At 28.6% G+C, this 26008-nt stretch overlaps 2 protein-coding genes and 1 non-coding gene across 3 annotated transcripts; 2 read left to right on the forward strand and 1 right to left on the reverse strand.

Annotated features, from left to right (window-relative positions):
- Positions 1-966: 966 nt before the first annotated feature.
- TRNAE-CUC (transfer RNA glutamic acid (anticodon CUC)) lies at positions 967-1039 on the forward strand. Its single transcript has one exon. It is a non-coding gene; the product is annotated as a tRNA-Glu (tRNA).
- A 4938-nt stretch (positions 1040-5977) lies between these two features.
- On the forward strand, positions 5978-8365 carry LOC124834798 (putative serine/threonine-protein kinase PBL19). The gene is made up of 4 exons (XM_047309590.2): positions 5978-6522; positions 7013-7273; positions 7387-7509; positions 7731-8365. The coding sequence occupies exons 1-4, from the start codon at positions 6193-6195 to the stop codon at positions 8154-8156; spliced, it is 1140 nt and encodes a 379-aa protein (XP_047165546.2). The 5' UTR covers positions 5978-6192; the 3' UTR covers positions 8157-8365.
- A 1579-nt stretch (positions 8366-9944) lies between these two features.
- On the reverse strand, positions 9945-12682 carry LOC148191942 (beta-amylase 3, chloroplastic-like). The gene is made up of 4 exons (XM_088100386.1): positions 12091-12682; positions 11651-11861; positions 11212-11322; positions 9945-11027 (listed from the first exon to the last, which is right to left on the reverse strand). The coding sequence occupies exons 1-4, from the start codon at positions 12642-12644 to the stop codon at positions 10236-10238; spliced, it is 1668 nt and encodes a 555-aa protein (XP_087956512.1). The 5' UTR covers positions 12645-12682; the 3' UTR covers positions 9945-10235.
- Positions 12683-26008: the final 13326 nt, after the last annotated feature.

Below are 26008 nucleotides of genomic sequence, written 5' to 3' on the forward strand. Positions count from 1 at the left end.
TTTTTTACCAAATCTTCAAGTTTGTTTAGTCATTAATTTATATTTTTTAATAGTTATAAAAAAAGGCACAAAAACTTGCGTGAGAGAAAAGGAGATTAGAGAGAAGAAGAAAAAAAACAAGTAAAATAGTATAGAGTCCGTGAAAGCAGAGTTTTTGCATATCCGAGGAATTTCATAAGTCTTGGATGGCTGTCATTCTTGTTTTACTTTTAGCTGTAACTTTTGAAACAGTTTTTAACGAAAAAGGCTTTTATTTTCGTATTATTTTCATCACATGAACCGTACATTAGTCTAAAAAGTAGTATTTTATTTCAAAATTTCATGTTAACAAATACATTATTTTTGTTATTAGTAATATTAATAATAATTTAGTATTTCATTTAAAGGTGACTAAATAGATTTAAGCTTATGAGTTAATCAGATTTAGTATAAATTTGACCGAAGTTGAATTGATTTTTTTTAATATAGACAAATTGAACCTAAGCTTACTTAACTCTGAGTTAGATGAGTTTATGTAATTAGTTTGTAATCCCTCAACAAAAAATTTTATAATTTATTTTGTCATATTATTTAATATATAGTTGATACTTTGATTTTTTTAAGACTAGTATATTATTTGAATATTTAATTTGTTTTTTTATTTAATTATATAGGTTAACACTTATGATAAATACAAAACAGTTGTCTCACAAAAAGAAAAAGTTAGTCTAATTTACTTGTTTTTAACTTACGTAACTCTCTCTCTCATTTCTAATTCTATTTGTGAAAAAAAAATTGAAATTAAAAGGTTTTATATAACTTTACTCAATAAAATAATTTTTTTCCTGATAATTTTTTTCCTGATAATTTTTTTCCTGAAAAATTTGTGATGGTGATCTCACACAATCCCTAATTTATATCTTTTTTTTAATTTTTTCCGAAACAAAATTAATTTTATCAAATAAAATCCATACATAAAATCAAAAATCCGTTGTAGTCTAGTTGGTTAGGATACTCGGCTCTCACCCGAGAGACCCGGGTTCAAGTCCCGGCAACGGAATAATTTGTTTTCCTCTTTTGAGGATTTAATTCAAAATCACTTTTGTTTCTTAGTAAAATTAAAATAGGTCAGATTTATAAATTTAGAAGTTTATGTTATTTATCATTTGATAAAATTAACTACAATATGATATTTATTTTTTATTTCTAAATAAATATTAGTATTAAGAAGGATCATCAAACCACTAAATATTATGAGAGTACCGAAAATGACTATCTTCGTCAGTACCTTGAACTAATTTCCTATTTTTAAGTTGTTATTTCATAATTTGTTATTGCTCTTTTGAAAAAAGGCACAATGTATGCCATCTTCTACCTATAAGCATCCGAAAAAAAGAAAAAAAAAAACATGTGATTTGTAAGACACCCTATAGAAGTCTGAAAAGCTATGGTGTCTAGTAAGTAGCTCTTGTCTCTTGCTGAGTTGTTTTCTTCCAATGAAAATGCTTGAAGAGGCTATATTTGCCTTTGATTTGCTTCAGGAAACTTATACTCTTTGTACTACCAAATCATCATATTTTTTTTTCAATTTAAATGATTATTACATTGATTTTTTTTATATGATTTATATTATATATATATATATATATATATATATATATATATATATATATATATATATGGGGATGTAATGAAATACAATATTATACGTTTTTCTTATTTAATCTGGATTAAAGTTTAAAAAAATAAACAAAATACTAGCATGTGATTCTTATTGTTAAAGATAATTTTATCATTCTTATTAATCGAGATATGTATTTGTCACTAGTTAATAGAACTTTCCATATTAGTTAATAATCACTGTTACAAAATATCATATTAGTATCAAAATTTAATTAAAAAAAATGGTTAATGAAATAAAATTTATTAATAAATTTTAAGATTCTAATTACTAACGGAAATATTAATTTGTCTGTAATTTATAATTTTTATTAGTGATAGAAATTTTTGTTTATAATCTTTTGTCAATAAGACAAATTTCAGAGTTTTCATTTTATTTTCAACCTGGTCATGAGAAAATTCGTTGATAATATATTGGTAATTATTTTTTTTTATTTGTCGATACTTAAATTTTTTGAAATTCATTACTAGATCTATTAATAATTATCTTTTGAAAATTAGTCAATAAATCTATAATTATAAATTTGTTAATAATCTCATTGTTAAATCTGTTGATATAATCAGGGTTAATTTCTCGCTAAATTTAATTAAATATTTATTATAAATTAAATTGATATAAAAGAGAAGAAGAAGAAAAAATCGAAGGAAAAGAAGAAAAAAGAAACGACAATAACAGTAATGACACGTACAACAGTGGACATTGAGGAAAAAAATAAGGCTTAGAAAAAGTAAGAAAAAGAAAAAGATGAGATGAAAGAAAAAAAAAGAACAATAAATATCGATAGTGGCGGATAAAGAAAACTAAAATTACTAAATCACAATATTTAATAAAAAAGAAAATTTTATCGAAATTATTAATAAATTTTTTATTGTCGATAATTATTGAAATATTTATCTATCATTAAATTTGATTAACGATTATTTACCAGTAAAATTTTAAGAATTAATAAATTATTAATAATTTTGTTTTCCTGATAATTTTTTTTATTATGAATGAACTTTCATGCTTATTAATATCAAATTTTCTTATATAAATAGACTATTTGAATAGGAAATAATTTATTATAAAAAAATGGTGAATGTTATAGTTTGAACATGTTCTTAATTTTCAAACATGTCAACTCCAAGACTAAGTCACGGTACAGTCAAGAATATTGCACATCTTTAAACAATATTAGTTGCGGGACAATAAATATAATTTTACAGTAATTATTTCAATAATATCTAAACTTAATTTTAATACTTCACTCTAACTTTTTACATTTGTGTGAATTTTATTTTCAACTTTCAATTACTTCAACTTTATTATATGAATTTTAAAGTATAAATATTTGATCTTTCTTTTAATTCCATACACATAATTAATATTATTACGGGGCAGTGGTTAATATGAGGTGATTTTTAGTCTAAAATATACAGAATTATAAATTATTTATTTTATAATTGTTTTATTTTTTGCATTTTTTTAATTTTTACTGTTAAGCTTTAAGTTTTTTTTTTTCATAAATTTTATCATCTAAAATTCAAAATCATATAAGTTTTACGTTTATATAAATTGGATGTCTATTTATTAACAACGTGATGTCAATACACATACTTGATAAAAATATTTCACACTTGATTAAAAAGTTAATGTAATACCTCTATTCAATATAAAACAATTTGTTTAAATTATTGATATTTATTATCCCAAATGAGTTTAGTATTTTAAGACCTTGATTTGCTTAATTATATTCATATTAAAAGTTCTACCTAACCTATGTTTTCATATTTATTTGGTTGACATTCATTTCACACCAAAATACTAGTATATTTATAAAATCCTATATAATAAGGCAAAATGATAAATATATAAATAATTAAAATATTTTAAATAATAAATAAAATAATAATCATTAATGTTGATTATGATAACTTAAAAGGAATTATATTTTATCAAGAAAGTTTTTTGTCATACAGTCAACATATTTCAAATAGTTAAGTAAACATATTAGATTAAAAGACGTGTTAAAAGTCTGTGAATAAAATATTATAATGTAGTACTTTAAATATACAAATTAAATTTTTTTAAAGATTTTATTTATGTCATAAAAATTGCATTTAATGAATGATTAGTCAGTTATCATGTGAAAATGAATTACTATAAAAGTATAAATTATGAAAATATTTTTAGAAGTTCATTAAAATGTATATTATTTTGCAACATTAGTTTTATCCAAAAGTAATACAAATATTTAATTTGAATTTCTCGTATTTAATTATTTGAAAATTATTCTATCATTTAAAAAATATAATAAATAATATAAAATTATTTTGGCCCATAAAGTACACTGGTACAAAAACTATTACCACACAAAATAGTCAAAGTCTAAAAGTTATCACTTAAAAGAATTTGTAGTTAAAATGTTATGGGATTTTATATCTTTAATAAAATGTCCCTTTATCCTCGACTTTTTCCTAGTTTCAATTTTTATAATTTTTCTTTAATTTATTTTCTTTTTAATAATATCTAAATCTTTAACAATAAAGTTAAATATGCTTTTAGTCCCTCAACTATTAACCAATTTTATTTTCTTCCCATTTTAAACTTTGATCTTTGTCTTTAAAGAAACTATAATTTTTCGTTCTCCAAAACAAATGCAGTTAAAATTAGGCTGAATTAACTAACGGTATGCCACATTATTTTTTTTTTTTTTACATTAAGCCAATCTTTCCTACTTCTCTCCTTCCGTCTCCTTTCTTTTTGGCTATGGTTATATCATAATTTGTGGTGGTGGACAAGGAGGGAGTTGTGCGGCTGCGACGTCGACAGGAGGTTTAGTGAACAAGAAGAGTGGAAGAAGTTCGGCGTCAGATGCAAGGAAGGAGATGGAGGGAGAGAAGCAAGGAAATATTGACTTAGCGTTAAAAAAGAAAAAAATGATGTGGCACACCGTTAGCCAACTCAGCCTAATTTTAACACCGCTGATTTTGGAAGACGAAAATTTATAGTTTCCTTACTAATGAGGATCAAAGTGTACCAAAGTTTAAAAGAGGGACGAAAAATAAAATAGCTTAATAGTTGAACGACTAAAAATATTTAACCCTTAATAATATCATATTTACATGAGTTATGAATGATGACCTATTATTTTTTTGTTAACTTTTTATGTGAATGATTAATAGACATTTTTTGTGATTTTTTTATGTGAATGATTAATAGACATTGCCGTAAAAAAATCAAATTAAATAAAAATTATAAAAATTATAAAAATTAGAATTAATTTAAATATAAAAAAAATAAAAATCACTTTAAATAAAATTGATGAAAACAAAAACAAAACATTAAACCTTACTAAAATAACATTATTATGAGAGAACCCTGTTAACGATTTAACATCTACTTGATAAAAAGATAAAAGTATTTAATTATGAAGTTCAGATAGTTAATGGAAGGTTGAAAATAAAATGAATGAAAAAGCAAGAAAAGTGTTAGCAAATAAAGTAAAAAATAGTAAAATTTGAAAGAAAGGAAGAGAGGAAGAAATAAGTAAGAATGAAGAATGTGGAACCCCATGTTTGAACTTGGAAGCTCCAACGTTGTTCATAATGATATACTAATTTTTATTGTTTATTAGTTCGCTGGTTGTTGAAGACGCCACAGTCTCTTCCAACTTTGAAAGTCTTAGTACAGTCAATTCAACTCTTCTCATAAAATAATAATAATAATAATTATTATTATTATATAAACGTGTACCCACTTCACCTTCTAAGTCTCCACTCCTATCTTTATCATTATCATTACTTTTTTCACTTCTTTCTAAATTCAGACTAATGAAACTCATTTTCTCTTTTCCTATCTTTCACTCAAAGTTCACCGATGTAGCTTTAGTTTTACCATGCTTTTTGTTTTATATTGTTGGTTTTCTACACAGATTCCTTAAAATAAAGGAACAACTACCTTTTGGCTAATAAAATCTCTAATGTTTCATTCATTCATTCACACATCCTTATCATCACCAAATCTAAAAGTTTATTTTGTTTTTTGTGTTTTAAGAGGTTTAACTTTGTTGGTGTATAATTTGTTTATCTTTACTACAAATTTAATAATTCATCTTTAACAGAAGTTTTTTTTTTTTCTTTTTATCTTTTCATCACTCTTCAAAACGTAAATTTTAAACAATCTTTGACTGAAAATATACTCCGAATAAAATTGCAATCAACTTTGTTTTACTTTGACCCTGAATCGGACTATAGATGTCCCATAACATAACCATCAAATCAAACATAACCTTTTAACTGTTAATGTTATGTTTCTGTGTATCAGACGCGGATTTTCACGCGGTTTTCCTCTCAATTCCCTTCTTCTTATTGTTCAATTTCCTCTGCTACACGGAACAAACCCGTTTCAATTTTTTCTCTTTCTCCGTTTCATTCGTTTTCGCATTTTTCAAACATAATTTGCTTCACCTGTTTTCATTTTCTCTTGAACGAACCCTCTGTCTTTCTATACTCTGTTCTGCTGAGAATTTTAGTAACTTGGATGATTAGAAAATGAACTGTTTGTTCTTCAAAAAGAAATCAAAATCCCACCCAGAACTCCCAAAGGGACGGAAGAAGAAAAGCCAGGTTGTGAATGGAGCACCGAAGTCCCCAAGCTCGGTACCATCGCCAAGGAGCATAAAAGAATTGTACAGAGAGAAGGAACAGAGTTACAGAATTTTCAGTTTAAAAGAGCTTATAGATGCAACAAATGGTTTCAATAGCATGCTGAAGATTGGAGAAGGTGGTTTTGGAAAAGTATATAGAGGAACCATCAGTCCTAAAGATGGACCTTCTCCAATTGTAGTCGCAATAAAAAAACTTAACGCGCATGGCTTACAGGTATATATATATATATATACACAAACACACCCTTCTTCAGTACCTTTGTTTTTCAATTCTCAATCTAAAAAATCTGTGGTTTTTATGACTAATATCTGCTCCGGTGACTCTATGTCCCTTCTTTTTGTTTATATTAGAATTATTGAAAGATAATGGACTATAGCAAGCGTGATACAATGTATACAAGATACAACGATTTTAATCGGTGTAGGTGGTTCTTTTACGAAAATCATTTATGTGAAAGGCAAATTCAGATTCTGAAAAACCTAAACGAGAAAACTTCTATTAATCATGGATGAGTTGATTTTGATGTGAGGAAAAACTTCTTTTCATGGCTGTTAGGAACTGCTTTCAATGGAAAACGAGTTTGCAGAGTGTCAGTCAAATGTGTTATGCTGTCTCTGAATTGTGTCAACACTTGAGTACTATAAAGATATACTTGGTTTGGTTTCTCATGTTTGTGTTATTTTTTATATTGTATTCTGTAAAGGGACACAAAGAATGGCTTGCAGAAGTTCAATTTCTGAGCGTTGCTAACCACCCTAATTTGGTTAAGCTTCTGGGATACTGCTCAATAGACAGTAAAAGAGGAATCCAACGGTTGTTGGTGTATGAGTTCATGTCTAACAGGAGTCTGGAAGATCATCTTTTCAGTGTTTCTTTACCTCCTTTGCCTTGGCCAACAAGATTGCAGATCATGCTCGGTGCTGCTCAAGGATTGTATTATCTCCACAACGGATTGGAGATTCAGGTACATTGTAGTTGAGACATGTTTCACATTTGTAACCTTGTCTGAATTGAACATCGTAGGTGTTCTAATTGATTATAATAATCTTGTCTTGTTTTAATGTTTTGTATTGGAAGGTGATCTACCGCGATTTCAAATCTTCAAACGTGTTGCTGGACAAGCAATTTCATCCCAAACTTTCAGATTTTGGTCTTGCAAGAGAGGGTCCGACAGGTGACAAGACTCATGTATCTACTGCGGTAAGTTGAACTCCTATAGTTTTTCATCGGTATTCAATCATGATTACTTCCAAAAATAAATCTGAACTATGAGACTTCCAAACCCATCCATCGTTTGCAATGAAAATGTAATCATAATTACTTATCATATATGCAAATATCAGTAACTATAACAGATTCTGGAGTTGGCAATTAAGCAGCACTGAATAGAAACCAGACTGATGATTCTGAAAACTTATCAGGTAGTGGGGACACAGGGATATGCTGCCCCAGAGTACGTTCAGACGGGTCATCTGAAAGTTCAGAGTGATATTTGGAGTTTTGGTGTGGTGCTTTATGAGATCCTCACAGGGAGACGTGCATTGAATAGAAACCGTCCAATAGGAGAACAAAAGCTTGTAGAATGGGTTAAACATTACCCTGCCAACAGTAGCAGGTTCAGCACCATCATCGACCGACGTCTCAATAACCAATACTCTCTTGCTGCAGCTCGGAAAGTAGCCAACTTGGCAGATTGCTGCTTGAAGAAGAATCCTGAAGACAGACCCTCCATGAGTCAGATAGTGGAAACCTTGAACCAAGCATTGCAGGATTCACAAACCCAAAACACTTCACCTAATAACACTCCTATATCCACACCATCCAGATTGGTCTCAACTCCTAAATAAATGATTTTTTTTTTTAGTTTCTATAAAACTGCAGTAGGATCTTTTGTGTCAGCGAATCTGTCCTTAAAATCTCTTCGAGATACAAGAGATTCAACAGGTTAAAGTCTCCTAAGTCATTTTGTTTCGCCTGAAATGTACCATTGAAAATGTCTGTCACTAATTGTATATTTCCATCCTCTCATTTAGATTGTATATTTTCGAGTTTCTTACGTCTGTGTTTCTTCTCCCGTAAATGTGAGTCTAAGTCCCAAGTCCCATATTAGGAATCCAACAGATTGATCGGTAATGTGTCGTGTCAATGAAATTATTGTCGGAAAAGTTTGAAACAATTTCCAAAATTCTCAAATGTCTAGTTAGTGCGATTTAATCCAATATAGTATACAAATAAGGTTTCATTTCATAGAAGAAAAAACAAAAATAACTCAATCATTACGCGATTATTCAATATAACCCATGATTTATTTAATCTAACAGAGAAAAATTGTATTTATCTACTTTTTAAGTTTAAAATGATATTAGTTACTAAATATTTTGTTTTTAAATTTGTTTTCCTTCATTCTTAAATAGCATACATTTACAACAATTAAAAGAACATAACCATTGAGCCCAAATTAATAAATATAATATAAATGATGATATAATGTGCGTTGCTTACTTATTTAATGAGTTGACTTTTAATTTAGTTAAAGTCACAATTTCATTCTACTCAATGATTTTGTCAAAATAAATATCTAATTGTAATTAAAGAATAATAATTGTCAGAATACTCCTGACACGGTATCTACCATTTTTCTTTACAAAAGTACGAGTGACAAAGAAATTTGGAGGATTTGATATAAAGTTCAAAGCCTTAATAAATGGGGGAGTTTCTTTGTCCAACTCAAACTTATTGTCAACATTAAAAGCATCATTTTCTTCTGTTTAAAGTTCTTTATAGGTTGTATAATTTGAACTTAAAAAAACATACTGCAATACACGGTTCAAAATAGTAATTTGGAAGTTAATCTTGATTTTTTTAATTGTACATTTAAAAATAAATATTCATATAGTTAAATAAAAATCACAAAAATACATATAAGTATAAACTAAAATTTGAAAAGATTAATTATAAAATAATTAATTTATAAAATTAAAAATAATATTTATTTATTTATTGTTGATAGCATTACATAAAAATACAAAGATTATAAAAACACATATATTAAAAGATAATTAATTTTAATATAGTTTTATATTTCCTTATAATTTTTATTTATTTTTTAATATTTATTTCATAAGGAAGAAAAGAAACATTAATAGTATTATTATAATAATTATTATTATTGTTATATATTTTGCAATGATCTTAATCTCTCCTTGCATGAGGGTTATAACCCTATATATGTTATTTTCTATTAATGATTTGAGATATGGTTGCTTTTGTTTGAAAAGGTTAGTCTTCTACAATCCGATACTTTGTAAAAAAAAATTATCAACCCATATTAATGTATAATAAATATTATAACATTTATTTTTCCTAATTGAACATAAATACTATTCAGAACAAAATCTTATTAAAAGAACTATTTTAGTTTCATCATGATTAGTTCACTGTAATAAGAAAGTGTAGAAGAGATTTATCTTGATGCAAAAACATTTGCCCAACCAAGTAGTGTTTCTCTTTTAAACTTATTATTTTTTCTGCTAATATTTATTGTTCGTTTTTTCCTTTAGCCAGCAAGTATATTATTCTTCTGTTCTTGCTTAAAGATTAGACGCTAGGAACTGAATGCTGAAATGCCACCGGAATAATCAAACGAGAAGGAAAAATCTTTCCTTTCTCTTATTGAAAAGTTTGAACATATTACAAGAGTGGAACAAACGACTTCAAGCGAACTACATAAGATGGGTTTGTTGGAATTATCAGCACAACATTCACTGGATTTTGAAGTGAAATGAAACAATATTTCACTAACAATCTAAGGAATTTGGCTATAATATATGCCATTTTCCTTGCGTATAGCAATCATAATTCTACATCCTTTTCACTTGTATAAAAAACTATGATGCTTTGAATTTAACTACATAGTATACATGTGTTCACACGAGAGCAACATCCTGAGCCTGCTCTTGCTGCTTCTTAAATCCTGTGATGTGTCCAACGTAAAGATGAGTGCCGCAGGTATCAGAAAGTGGAAGGCTTTGTCTCCTACCACCCTCTGACATGCTTTTCACAAACTCCACAAATTGCCTCCAATTGTCTCCCTCGAACAACTTCTTATTCATTCTGAGAAAAGTAAATGCAGACAATCCAGAACCAGAGTCACTTGTTGCCAAAACTTGAGAAAATGCAGCTGCATCGTATCTCTCAAGAGCATTCTCCCCAGCAAGTTCTGCTCCTGCTCTTCTGGTTGCCATCTTCACTTGATGAACCAAGCCCTCTGGGGAGCTACTAGCATGCTCAGGTTGCTCTTTGTCCCTCATTTCCATGCAGGTGAAGTTAAACACTGCACCATGCTTTGCCAGCATTTCTGCTATTGGTAGGTACCCATCATGAAACCGAGTGTTGTAGTAGCCTGCTGTTAGTTCTGCTGCATGTGACCTTGACTTGTAGTGCCAATGAATTCCAGCAACTTTGGCAGATAATTTCACCCCACGCGAGTTGAATATGCCTTTGGCTGATGCAAGGATTCTCTCACCGTGTTCAACAAGTTTGGTGGAGTACCAATCAAGGAAGAATTGTCCGTATTCTGAGTTCCATGTTCCTTCCCTGCGGAAAAATCCAGTTTCCTCAGGAAAATTGTTGTACTGGCCCGAGTCATGGGGTCCACTTCTTCCCCAATCTTTCTTCCCAATGGCCTCAGCTGATGCTTCCAATGAAGCTCTCATATACTGCATGACAAACAAGTCATTTTAGTAAAGCCAACGAGAAAAGGAGGATATTTTATAATTTGTCACCTTTGAGATGTCATTATTATCACAAAGCCAGAGATTTAGGAGTCTAATTGTTATGTAACATTGGCATGCTTCTTCAGCTTCATTGAAGCAAAATCTTATGCATTTCATTTATCCATACCTTGTCGTAGCACTGGAATTCTCCAATGCCAGGAAACCTCCAAGTTCCATTGCTTTCAGGATAAGATGGATATCTTAGCTCCCCACAAGGACCCATCCCCACTTGAATTTCCTGGAAATGAATTTAGTCTCAGTACTTCATATCTGAAACAAATTCCTCAGTTCCTAGTTTATCATCAATTTATTAGTGCTTTCCCTCCATTCCCCTTCAAACTAGTCTTCTAAATTTATGAACACGGTTGAAAATTTAAGGGTGAATAAAGAACTAATTCTGGTTACATGATTTAATATTACTACTCACTCATCGTCTATGTGTGGTTGTTGATGTATTCAATGCAGTTAAAAAGCTTACTGTTATCCCAAAGTTTTAGCCATTTTTCTTTCATACTCTGACCACAAATTAACCCCCAAATTGAAGAAAAAATGGGTGTGGTGCTTACAATGATAACACTGCCCAAATAGTCTCTGAATCTGTCACGGAAGCTCCTCATGTAATCAGAGTACACTTGAATGGGTGTCCTTCCCCGAAGAACAGGCATTGAATCACAGCCCAAGGATATGTATTCAGGATTCCTCCTCCCTGATCTGTCTGTGTAAACCAGTTCAGGGTTCTTGCTGATTTCTTCCAGCACCCACGGAGGCAGAGGAATGCTACAAAATTAGAATCAAAATCAAAATCAATCCTTTTTTTATTTGCCCTTTCATTATAAGAAGTACAAAACAATGTTAATAACTTTTATGTTGTATACAACAAATTTCACGATGAACAAAAATCAATCTCACAACAATTTATTACCCAAATCTCTGTTATCAACAAATCTAAACACAGGAGCAGTACAAACACATTGAAATAGGTTAAAATGAGTAGTGTGTGATATACCTGCAGGAGTCTCCGACATTTCCACCACATTGATGGAAAGACATGACAACCTGAAGCTTCAAGCCATGCCTTTGAACCATTTGCACAAGTTCAGCATATCCTTCCCAGTTATACTTCAAGGGTTCTTCTCTTTCCACCAAACCCCACCAAGCATCCACCATCACTCCTTCAACTCCTGCACTCTTCAAAGCCATCAAACTAGCATTCATCGCTCTCGGCTTATTCAAAGTCCCCCCCATTGTTACAGTGTCCAATGGCAGCATCACAAACACCGGCACTCTCATCGCATCATTATGACTATGACCAACCAACGGCGCATGAAGCTTCTCTCTTTTCTCGTTTTTCATCGTCACTTGGGCGTTGAAGTTGTTGCTGTTGTTGTCTCCTGTGACATGTGTTTGTTGCATGGAACTCTTGGTTCGGAGACGGAAAGATTGGTTTACTTTTGTTTTTCCGAGGTAAGAAACTTTTGTGGAAACGTCTTCTTTGGGTTTTGGGAGTCTGGTTTCTTTCTGGTTGACGAGGGAAACCGAAGAACGAAGTGTTAGAGCCATTTTTGGGTGTCTGTGAGTTGTTAGAAAGGGAGAAAACAATATAGGATTGGTTGCAGTGTTAAGGTGGTTTATTTATGTATCAAAGAAAGCGACCCTCTGGTGAATCGAAATTGACAGCATTGGTAGGTCCCATATCGAAAAGTGGAAAAGTGCAAAAAATCAACACTTACTTGGCTGTGTATGGCACGTGCTTACGTGTTCCCACCTCTACCATTCTTATCCAACCAAATTGGGAAAGATTTAAACGTGCATCAATCTGTAGTAGATTTGCGTGGTAGAAGTAAAACAAAATCAATGTTATGAAAGAAAAATAAAAATAATTATATAAGGAAAGTAATAACCATATCTCTTGTGTATATAAATGAGGAAAATCTTCACCTCACTTTTAAAACAAAAATGAGTCTCATGCAAACAAATATACAATATAACACATTGCATTATTCAAAGTACATAGACCAACTTCAAACTATATAAAATAAAATAATAATAATAATTAAGCTTGTTATTTCTAACTTCTAAGAACTTAATTGTTTGGAATTATACAAGTTGTTAAATTGACAGTAAAAGTTAGATTATATAACTTAATAAGTTGTTTGAAATATGTTAATGAAGTATTAAAATCGAATACTACCTTATTTGCAATCGCCATAGATTGATATATATATATATATATATATATATATATATATATATATATATATATACCCTGAAACAATGTTTTTATTTATTTATTTTAAATATACTTAAATATCAAAATTTAAATAACATATGAATGGTAAATATTTAATTAGAGATAGCAATAATACTGTTATTTCCATTCTTATACTTTTCAAACACATAAATTAATTGATCCAATAAGAAAAATTATTTGCTATCATAAATATACATCACAATTGTTTTGTTTGATAGGTGTTATTTTATCTCATTTGGAAAATACATAATTTTAGGATTAAATATGGTTATAATTTTCAAATTTCGATGTAAAATTAAAGATTGTTTATGTTTAGGGTTTAGTATAGTTTAATTCACATACATTAAAAATGAATATAACTATGTTAAATTATTTTAATGTATTAAACATGTTTAAGATGTTTAAATTATTTACATTATTTTAATAAATTTCAGTTTAAATATTGGTCTAAAATATTTTTTAACAAGTTTAAAAAAAATTAATGTCATTAGTTAAAATAATTATATCTATTTATTTTTTAAATTTAAAGATAAAAATATATTAAAATTTGAAACATAAAAAAATTTTAATTTAAAATTTAAATATATAAACTAGAAACGCCTTTTAACACATCCAAAGAGTTTAGTTTCCCATCTTCGCAAAATTTCAAAAGCATCTTACTTTGATTTGATTTTCATGTAAACAATATAAAAAATGTATATAAAAAATCATGAAAATTAATAATAAAACTTGATATATACATATAGATAAGTGAACAATCTTTTTAAACTACCCAGCCAAATTATTCAAGATTTAATAAAACAATCAATACCACATCGATCATTTTATTAAATCTGAAAAAAAAAAAAACAAGGTTAACTTTCGAGTTCAATATAGAACAACAGCAATATTTAGATACGACTTTTGAATAATTAGGACAAAAAAAACTTTGAATGTAAAGCTGCGTAACTAAAAACTACTTTATTTTCTCAGAGTGAACTGATGACTTTATGTATAACTTATATATTTTAATAAATATATTTTAATTTACTCATTTCTATCAAACTTTAAAAAATGAACTATTTAACCATATGGTACTTAAAGAGAGAATATTAATTTTAATAAATTAGGGGTTTTGGATATATTTAGGATTTTCTGGCTTGTCGTGTAAATTAGTGATGAAAATATCTCTTTTATACAATAATTCAAATATTATTTTTTATATATAATAATTTGAATATTCACTTGGTTCTTATTTTATTTGAACAAGATAAGAAAGGCTGAAAGTCTATTCTGGAAAGATAAATGTGTGGTTTGGCGAAAGTCTTTGCTTTCATTAGTCTTCCGTCTGCCAGATTTTGATCAATTCAATTCCAAAAATAACACTGTTCAACTTTTCACACCAATTTCAACTTCCACCTACATGGAGTGGTCAAATGACCAATTTGCATTATATTTTCCATATTTTTTTCTTATTTTTTCTACAATAATCGTGTACAATATTTATAAGTTTGTGAAGAGAGATTCATTTTCTACCCTAATTTTAACTCGTAATTCTTTTAACGGGCTTGGTTAAAGCCTATAAATCCTTATCTATGAATATTCCTCCAATCCAGTATTTTCTTTATTAGAGATCATCTAATTAAAAAATACATTATATTTTTTTATTTTGCATCACGAGATATACAACTCAAAATACAAAATTTTATTATATAAATCATGAAATTTAAAATATATTTTATAATTTATAAGGTATAATTCATAATACCAATTTATATTTGAATTTGTACATTTTAAAATACAAAAGTATTAATGTAAAATATTCTAGATTGAAATAAAAAAGTATTAATGTCCAATATTCTAATCCGTAATGTTTCAATATTACACATTGGGATCAAGTTGAAATTATGGGATATAGGAAGGAATGCTCAAGATACACCATACCAAATGGAATCATATACAATGGGCTGGGCCTTGATTTTTCTGCAACACGTAGGTCTTTGCTCCCTACACCCCGCAATTTGATTTCCAAATCCCTCACAAATTTCAATATATTCATTCTATCTTTTATATATTCACTATATCATTTATACATATATAAAAGGGGACATGAAAAAGGAAAATAATAAATGAATGGCATCAATTACGTAATCCATTGATCTTATCATTCTAATAAGAAGTTTTGTTTTTTCTTTTTGAAATATTTTTTGTACACAGATTCTGTTGCGTCTTCTTATGTCGTATAGTTCATTAAATCTACGTCATCATAAATAAATAGGCAGTTAAAATTATGGTTTTGATAATTATTCATTTGATCAATTTTTTTCATAAATTATGGTTCTTAATAAAGCTAAGCATAATACTAATCAATATTCAATAGTCATATGTGCGTGTCAAATGTCATGGATAACTGAGAGTTTGCATGCAAATCTCATCAAACAGTGGGTGGTTAATTAGGTTGGGTAAAATGTTTTGAAGGATTTCGGGAGATATTTGCCTGTTTTTTAACCCACTAATGAAAAATAATTTGTTTAATAAATTGAAAATTAGTAACGAGTCTATTTTATTTTTTAGTGTAAAAAATGTAGAAAAATATAAAAATAAATTTAATGATGAAACTAGATTAAGATAGGGTTTTTATTTTTTTTAATAATTGATATTATTATTATTATTTATTTTTAATCTTTTATTGATATTTTTATTATTATTTTTTAGATGATCCAGGTGTATATTTAATAAATTGAGAAATAGAAATATTTGATTTTTATTTATAAAAGTATTGTGTAAATAAGTAAAAGTTATTGACAATTGAAAATATCTTAACAAAATTCGTTTGTTAACAAATTTCAAGCTCAGTTCAATTCGAACAAACTTGTCTAGATCTTATAAATAGGAGACTTGCATAAGTTAGAATGACACATCGTTAAGAGATAGAAAATCAACTCTAATAGAAATATGAAATAGACTTGTTTTAAAGGCGGGAAACATTGTTCATTATTTTTCTTTTAGTCCTTGTTCACTTGAATGGATTTGGGGGAGAGTGATTGAATGGATTTGGGAGGATTTGAAGGTAAATTTTTTGTTATTTATTTGAGTGGATTTTGGAAGTAAATTAGAGTAGATTTGAAAGTAAAGTTTGTGAGAATTACTTTAGAATTTGTGAGTACATTAAAAAAAATTACTTCCAAATTCACTCTCAATTACCTCCAAAATTCACTCAAATAAACAACAAAAAATTTACTTTCAAATCCTCTCAAATTCATTCAATCATTCTTCCTCAAATCCATTCAAGTGAACATGAGCTTAGTGTTCAAAAAATATAAAAGTAACTAACTCTCAATTTTACGAGATTGAACATAATGTAAGTTAACTCTTTGTAATTTCTATTACTCAATGTATCTTTTTTCCATCATTCTTATGTTTTATTATTGTTTTTAACTGTATAATTATTGTTTACATATTTAGTAGTACCTGCTAATTGAAAGATAATTTAGAAAACCTGATTAGGATAAAACACCTAATAAATTTTACATACTAGATATAAATGTTAAACAATTATATAACATTTGAATGTTGAAATTAATGTAAATTTATAAAACAAATTATTAAGACATTAATTTTTTTATGATTAAAGGTTTACACTTATTGTTAAAATATTAAAACTTCGCTATAATCAAAATTATCTCATGTTTAGATTAAAAATTTCTTATATGAATTTAACTCATCCCTCATTAGTTATCTTTGTCCAAATAACTTTTCTCTTAAAAGTTTTATCAATTATTTATTTCACTTGTTATTTTCATTAATATAATAAAAAGACCTATATTAACTTTTCTAAAAAAAATTAAAAATATACAAAATAATAAAATCATAATACTACTATCAACAAGCTTACCTAATTAAGCACTTGTATGTAATTTTGGACCAACTTCGTTATTTAGATGCCAAACTTTTAGAATGTTAGAAGGGATATGTTTATCTTTTTTTTTACCTAAGCCAACCATTTATTGTTAAATTTAAGCATATATCCTCTCAATATCTTAAATCCTTAAATAGTTACTACCAACACAATCTTATAACCAAATATCAATAATCATTACCAGGAGACTTCATTTTGGTCAGTACAAGTTTTGAAAACATTTAATTAACACACGTTAACCCATTCCAAAACGGATTCAAATCACAAATATTATATGCCAACACTTTTCTATTTTACAAGACTCGCCACAATTAATAGAATCTTCTTTGTTTTTAAAAGGTGCCAAGAAAAAATTAGAAAATTTTTATTATAAAAATTCTATTAATATTTCAATAATCTCACATTATTTTTTAAAAGTTTTAAAAATACAATCCTGACAAAAATTTTAAAGTTGAGAATATCTTTCAAATATGTTTTGATAGAAAAACAAATTAAGCAATACCTTTTCTATTATTATTTTCTCCACCAAGTCTAGAGTAGATGAAAATAACTGCTTGCTTTTTTTAGTAGTAAAATTGTAATTGAGTTCATATTTTCCACAGATTTTTGTTATATTTTCTGTTAAACATTAAAAATATTCTAATATTAAATATGTTATAATTATTTTTAATATATTTCAAAACATCAAAGAATAAATCAGTATACTTTGAAAAAAAAAGAAGTCAGAAAACATAAATTCTTGTACATGCAACGATGGATTAATACATCACGCATACACTGATTTTTGAACATATTATACTTATGATGGAAATTTACCAAACAAAAATTGCTTAAATAGTTGTGCACACGTTCAATGGCGGATTTTTGTTGTGGGTTTGGTGAAGGCTTCATCCCATGCTAGCTTTATCTACCTTCCCCCACCTACCAATATATTTTTTCTTCTCATATATCGACTTCATTATGTTTTCTTTCTATTTACAACCTTCAATCTATAATTGTGGTTCATTTATATCTTCTAATTTTTCAAATTAAGTAGTTTTGCTTCACTAATTAGTGACTTGAAATCATAATAAAAAAAATAATGAATAAATAACTACAAACAATGTTTAAAAAAGTCTTAAGTACATAACCCAAACATAAGTTGGGTTATACCAAGCTCTGTGCTGGCATAAGTTGACCACTATATTATGAAATCGATTAATGTAATGAAAAGAAAACGATACATTAATGATAAAGTTGTTAATAAAGGAATATCGATTTTAATGCACATCCTCCTTCCCTTGCACTTACATTACATAATTAACTTTACATATATATTTTTTTAATTTTTTGGGATGAGATGTTACGTATTTTTTTAGGACCATCATTTCCTTCCAAATCAGGTTTGCATTCAAACCGTTGAGATTCAAATATCACTACTCATAATTTTAAATTTAGTTGCTGTCTCAACCATATTAACCGAGCTTATTTTGTTCAACGACAATCATATTCTAATCATAATTATCAACAAATAGAATATATTTATCAACATTTCCGTCACTGCTGATGAAATTGTAATCATAATTCCAACAAATTACAATTTTAAAAAACTTTGATATTGAACTATCGGTTTCTCTTATCTAAAGCATGAATCATAATTAAAGAAAGACAAACCAAACACGAAAAGGAGACAACTTTGCTTAAAAACAATATCATTGAACCTCTTAAGTACAGAGTATAGCGTTGCAAGAAGGGAAGGAAAAGTGAATGTACATGCACAAGCTTCGATTCACAATTATAGTTAATGGAGTACTTTCAAAGCTTGAACTATTTTATCAAGAATATTTGAAATTCAAGAAATTAAATAAGATTTACATAAATTTATGTATTGAAATGATCTTTTGTGTCATATTTACACTATTAACAATCTAAAGCAATTGCGATTCTATGAGAATAGAGATTAGTCGTCGAATATTTTGAGTGGAATGATTATTTTTGAAAGAATTATTTTGTTTTTGTTGCTATGTATAAAGTGAATTTGATACTCAGTCATGGAATCCCAAGTCACATGTTATGAATTGTCTTTTGTGACTTACTGTCTTGGGAGTGAACAAATATATTTGAAATTGACCTTTTTTTTAATTATCATTATTATATTATTCAACTTCAAGACACTTTATTATTTATTAATTTTTTTAAGTGATTTCAAACATGGAAAAACTAAAATTTTCCACAAAGTTTTAGTTTTCTGATCCTTTAATTCCCAGATTAAAAGGAATAACAAGGAATGGCGTGTGTGATTTGAGTAATAGTAGTTGAAATTGGAATGGAAGTTTAGCATAGATAAGACAGAAGAAGCAAGAGAAAATGCATGAAAGAAAAGAAAATTAGAAGCAAAACACCGACAAGAAAATTGTCATGGGATTTTCATATGATATGTAGTTTCCTAAGGTTGGAAAAAGAGTACTTGAAACAAAACAAAATGACGCTAATATTTATACGTTTTCACGTTACGTGTTGGAGGCTGGAAGGAGCCAGCTACCCAATAAGTTATGGAATTATTCCAACACCAAAAGTTGTGAAAATCGTAAGGCAGATGCTCTCTTTCTTTCGTTCGTTGCCATGTTTTCATTACGTACGTTTTTTTTTCTATTCTATACTTTATCTTATACAACATTATTTTTATGTAAAATTTCACCAGAGTATAAAATAATAAGAAATATGTTTTTTTTATATATATTATTCCATCATATCCGATAAAATCAATACTAGCATATGTATATCTAAATTTTTACTAAACTGAAAACATATAATTTTAAAAGGTGGAGCTAAATGAGAAAATAAATTTTTGACTGCTATTGTTGAATTCATTTTTCTTATTATCTACAACTCCTTCTAAAGATTTTATCTCATTAATAACTGCGCATTAAACAACACCAAGGATTTGTGATTCACGGATCATTTCTTTTTTCTACTCAATGATAATTTTCTGAAATTCGTAATCATAAATACTTTTATCATTGAAAAAGAAATATTTCAATACAGATCGGATTTGATTTCTCAAAAGTTGTACATGTGAATTGTTTGAATTCATATTTGCCCCATAAAAATATAAAATAAAGTTGAGTTAATTGGTTTGTGAATACAAAATATAATTTTTAACATCATAAACACGTTATAAAATTAAGGAATTATGGACTAAAACCAACATATAGTTTAATCACATTTTTCTAAACATATAGTATTGAGTTTATATTAATAAGAGCTTAGTAAGTCTTGCATTTATCTGTGTAAAAGTTTTTAAAAGCTTATTGGTAGGTCAGAATTATTCACCTTGTTGCTAAATTGATTCATGATTTTAATGATAATTTTTTTTAATAAGACTTAGTATTATATGCTTTTTTTTCCGTAACCTATTATTATTATCATCCAAACTCTTTATTTTTGGAATGAAGAGCATTTTTTTTCAGCAGTAGCCAGCACGTATAAGAATAGTAAAAAAATAAAAAAGCGACAGTGAAAATACAAGGACTAAACATACAAAGAATAATATGTACGTTAGAATATGAATAACATATTTTATGTTCATTTCAATATATATATATATATATATATATATATCATTTACCTTGTTTTTCGGTAATATTTATCCGAGAGTCGGTCGTTCCTTGCTATACTCCAATCGACCAACTCTTCAAATAATCTTTTCCAATTGGTGGTTGACCTGCAGAAGACACTCCGATGCTCAAGTCAGATATGTTTCATAAAGAGGTCTATATGACAATCAATTCCGATCGGTATACTTCATATATTACATAAGCCCCCCAAGTCCAAACCTTTATTAAAAGAGGTGCGTAGAGATTATTATGAGCTTTAAAAGAGGTCTTTAGGAAGTCTATCTTCTATGTTTTAAGTCTTCATTGTTCTATGTACCGAGCGGCGAACTCTAAGAGATTTTCACTTTAAAAAATATGCTTTTAAATGAAGTAAACGCTTCAATATTTATTTTTATAATGAAAAGGCATTTGAACCTGACAAAGTTGAACTTGTTGAATAGTTGACTGATAAGAGTTCTTTTTTGAACTTCCTACGTTGAACGGAGATTTCTGAAGCCATTTTTCTAACTTCTCCTTGAGCGACTTGAGGCAGGAGTCATTTTTCTGACTTCATGCGTTGAGCGGGGATTTCTGAAGCCATTTTTCTGACTTTCCCCCGAGTGGCTTGAGACAGGAGTCATTTTTCTGACTTCCTGCGTTGAGCGGAGATTTCTGAAGCCATTTTTTCTGACTCCCCCGAGCGGTCCTGAGGCAGGAGTCATTTTTCTGACTGCCTGCATTGAGCGAAGATTTCTGAAGCCATTTTTCTGACTTCCCCTGAGCGGTCTTGAGGCAGGAGTCATATTTCTGACTGCCTGCGTTGAGCGGGGATTTCTGAAACCATTTTTCTTACTTCCCCCGAGCGGTCTTGAGGCACGAGTCATTTTTCTAACTTCCTGCGTTGAGCGGGGATTTCTGAAGCCATTTTTCTGACTTTCCCCGAGTGGCCATTATAGGTGACCAAGTTGAGGTCTGAACCTTCTTGCACATAATATTTTATAATTTAAAATTAAGAGTCGTTAGAACCTGACAAGGTTGAACACAGCTTTGTACCATCATGTGCATAGTATTTATAATTTAAGAGTTGGTAGAACCTGACAAGGTTGAACGCACCTATGTACCATCATGTGCATAATATTTATAATTTAAGAGTTGGTAGAACCTCACAAGGTTGAACGCAGGTCTGTACCTTCTTGTGCAGGATATTTTATAATTTAAGATTAAGAGTCGGTAGAACCTGACAAGGTTGAATGCAACCTTGTACCTTTCTGTGCAAGATATTTTTACTCACAAAAATATGAGTTAAATAAATATATTATAATTTGTAAATTATAATGAAAACTGGAACCTGTGAAGGTTGGATGTAGGGCTGAACGTTCCTGAAAGTTCTCAAAACAAAAGTCATGCCTTTAGGAATTATTACGGAATTTTTTACTCTTGTTACAAAACCTGGTGTTGATCCGAATAGCGATGTCGAGACCGAGTACGCGTGGTTCTTCATGGCTTCATGGGGATGCCGCTCGGCCCCACGGTGGACGCCAAAATGTTTCGGTAACATTTGTCCGAGGGTCGGTCGTCCTTCCTTGCTATGCTCCGATCGGCCAACTCTTTAAGTAATCCTTCCCGATTGGTGGTTGACCTGCAGAATACACTCCGACGCTCAAGTCAGATATGTTTCATAAAGAAGTCTATATTTTATTAGGATAGAAGAAGATGATTGTACCTGACATCAGTAGTCTACTTAAAGATTGTGACAACCATGTCCATTAATTAATCATTAGTGTAATAATTAATCATTAATGCAATATATTTGTTGAGCGTAAGGTAATCATATAACAATCAATTCCGATACTTCATATAGTACACCTTGCAATCATATAAAAATAACATTCTCCGTGTAAACACTCTGAATACGTAGAAATAATTTATTTTGTTGTGAATTCTAGGGTTTTTGGTTCATAAAAAATTCAAGATATTTGCCCCCGAAAGCAAGAGAAAAACACAAGGCATACTGTTTGAAGTTGTGTTTGGGAGAGAAAAGTCTAATACGTAGGATTGAATAAATGTGAAAAAAAAAACTTTAAATGTATGTTATTTATTTTATTGCAACTAAGTAATAAGTCACATTATAAATCCTGATTTTTGAAAAAAAAATATAAATTTAAAAGAATATGAAACTTTGGACCAAGTCTTGAAACTCTTTCTAGTCTATAGATAGATTTAAGCGAATTAATACAGTTATATTGAAGTGTTATCTTTCAACAATAACGCGTTAATATAACTGCTTCTAGAATTTGTTTCTTCAGTCTCTAATCTCTTTCATTCTATCACTTTTTCATTTGTTAATTGAAAATATTAAACAAATTATCAATAGTAAAAAAACAAATTATATTGTAATATAAAATATATGTCTAATATTTTTAATACAATTTTTTTGTTAAAAATATAAAATATAGGCTGTTTAGTTTTATCGATATATGATGATGAAAATGTTGGAGCACCTTGAAAATAACACCTAGTTAAATTAAGAATTGGAAAGTTTGGCAGAGATGTTTGTAGTGTTTTTGAAAGTGAAGAATAAAAGTTAAATAAGGTGAGTTGGAAAGTGGAAAAGAGAAGATATATGGTTTGGTATGGTTGAACTTTGAAAGGCAATAGCAGCTTCTCTTGTTTGCATCCAAAGTGAGAATAATGCCAATTATCACCACAGTCATTCCAAACAATGCCAGCCCATGCCATGCCTTTTTTTTCATTATAATTATCAATCTCATTACTAAATAAATAAGTATATAAATTTATGCATATATGCTTGCTAGCTAGCTACAACCAAAGCAAACCAACCCCATCAGAATTGAGAAGATGGAGCTCCCTAATAGTGAAATAAATGGTTGGGTTGGCATCATAGTAAACCTTTCATAGCAGTAGAAGTCGTTTTCTCTTGTGCGTCTTCGCCCTAAATTATGTTCCTACTTTCTATGCATCACATTATTTGTTTGTTCACCAAGAGACATTGAAAACTCCACAAAATCAATTTTAGATTTTCAATCTTTTTCCACCTTCTCCACATCCTTATCTCTTTGCATTTATATACCCTTACTCACCTCACTCGCTGTTTTCAACAAAATCCTTTTATAAATGCTCAATATAAAGATTATACCATACACATAATTATCGCTTAGCTTAATCAATTATCAACCAAACGCTTAATAACTTTTTCAATTCTATACAAAATATTAATGAATCGACTAATAAAAAAATTCATCATAAAATCTAAAAATATATATTTAATATCTAAATAGTTAGGTACTCTTTTACTACGCTTATATTACTAAAATACTTTAACTTAATCAAATGGTAAAAATAAGACTAAAAACAAAATCTTAATCTCAACTTAAAATTTAAAAATTTTGTAGACAAAAACTTAACCTAAAGTCTATATAAAAAGAAAGGCCATCAATTATTTTACCAAAATTACAGGCCATCAAAACTCATGTACTATTTTCTAACCACCAACCTTTGACCAGCCACTCAATAAAACCATAACCACATATATATATATATATATATATATATATGCCGTCAAACATTGTGGGGGAATTGTTTATATTTAAGTGAAATTTGAAAAAGCTAAAGTAATAGACCTTAGCAACAAGAGAGAAATAAAAAAATAAAAATTGCTTTTCTATAGCAGTTCCCAGAAGTGCTTTTTGATTTCCCTTCTTCTCCTTCTTCCTTGTCAATTTCTCTGTGGACACCGCACCACGTCCTCTGAGGCATTGCCATTATCATGATCGAAAATGGAAGTCACAGAGCTTGTTGTGGCTGCCAATAACATTATCATCATCCAGAGGGAAAACCACTGTACCTACTAACACATACGTAGCCACATAAATTATAACATCACCGACCTTCTCCATTTTCTATGCTGACAACGTCATTAATATCTCCCTACCTATTTTACCCTCTCTTTTTCAACATATCTTCTTTCAATTTAAATATATAAATATTTTTTTCATATTTTTTAATTTAGTTTTAATATTAAATGATATATCAATGATGAATATAATTAGTTTATTATGAATTTTTTATAAAATAAATTTACTTATTATGATTTTTTTATTCTTATAATTTAATTTATCTATTGAAAAATATTCTAGCTTGTAATCTCTTCCTTTTTAACGGCAGCATTTTGAAACGTATTTTTCCATATTTTTTAAATTTAAAATAACATTACTTTTTCAGCGATCTTATTTTTATTTTTTCCTTTGATATTTAATTAATTCACATATATATACTTAATATTTTTTTTATCAATAACAGATATTGATTTGGTGACAGTAAGATAAATATTAATTAACCTTAATTAGTTTAGCATTAGAAGAAAAAATGTTATTCACAAAACATATTCATCTGAGGGGAATTTATATTGTCATATTTAATATTAATTTATTTTTGTGATCTTTGATTTTATGAATTATTTATTTTAACACGTGGAAAAGTAGAGTTACTTCCTTAAACTGTTTTTTATTTCCTTAAAGTAATCTTTTTAAAAACAGGAAAATTATATGGTATGAAGACTTAACTGTTAACAAATATAAATATCAATTGAATACTACATTAGATGAAAATGATGAACGGTTAACTGCATTGTGATTTTTTTTAAAGGATGGGACAGCTTTCAAATAATAATGTTTGAAATCGTCACACCTGAAATCTTAATAAAATTAACATTGAAAAAGTTAATCAAAGACTAAATAATTGTAGTATTTTTATAATTTTTTTCTCCGGTCTTTTAAATCAATTTTGCTATTACATCTGACCTCACATGAAACTTAATAAATATATCATCAAATAAATTTATGTGCATGTTTGATCAGCACTAGCTTTTTATTTATTTATATCTACTTATTTTTATATTTAGTGATGATCAACTCGGATACTTAAAACAAATTTAGCTGTTAGAAGACTTATCCTTCTATTTGTAAATATGAATTTCATACTGATTATTTATATTTAAATAAGTCCAATGAGTGATATTAATTTAACAACGAGACACCGTAGAAATATAAAAAGTAAATATATTTAATGAGCGAAAATTAACTTAGTTGAATAAGAAACAAAGAGAATCTTGATATATATTAAAGACAAGGAAGAGGAGTTTTTTCATTGGAATGTAGCAAAAAATGTTACAGAGAAGAAT

Source organism: Vigna umbellata, chromosome 10 (assembly GCF_029865625.1).
Source record: "Vigna umbellata cultivar VRB3 chromosome 10, Vumbellata_1.0, whole genome shotgun sequence".
Classification (NCBI taxonomy): Eukaryota; Viridiplantae; Streptophyta; class Magnoliopsida; order Fabales; family Fabaceae; genus Vigna; species Vigna umbellata.

Coding starts and splice junctions, on each gene's coding strand:
- LOC124834798 (XM_047309590.2), top strand. CDS start 6,193: ATGAACTGTTTGTTCTTCAAAAAGAAATCAAAATCCCACCCAGAACTC. Junction 7,274..7,386: donor ACAACGGATTGGAGATTCAG/GTACATTGTAGT, acceptor TTGTATTGGAAG/GTGATCTACCGCGATTTCAA. Junction 7,510..7,730: donor AGACTCATGTATCTACTGCG/GTAAGTTGAACT, acceptor AAAACTTATCAG/GTAGTGGGGACACAGGGATA.
- LOC148191942 (XM_088100386.1), bottom strand. CDS start 12,644: ATGGCTCTAACACTTCGTTCTTCGGTTTCCCTCGTCAACCAGAAAGAA. Junction 11,323..11,650: donor ATTTGGGCAGTGTTATCATT/GTAAGCACCACA, acceptor ATTCATTTCCAG/GAAATTCAAGTGGGGATGGG. Junction 11,028..11,211: donor AATTCCAGTGCTACGACAAG/GTATGGATAAAT, acceptor TTTGTCATGCAG/TATATGAGAGCTTCATTGGA.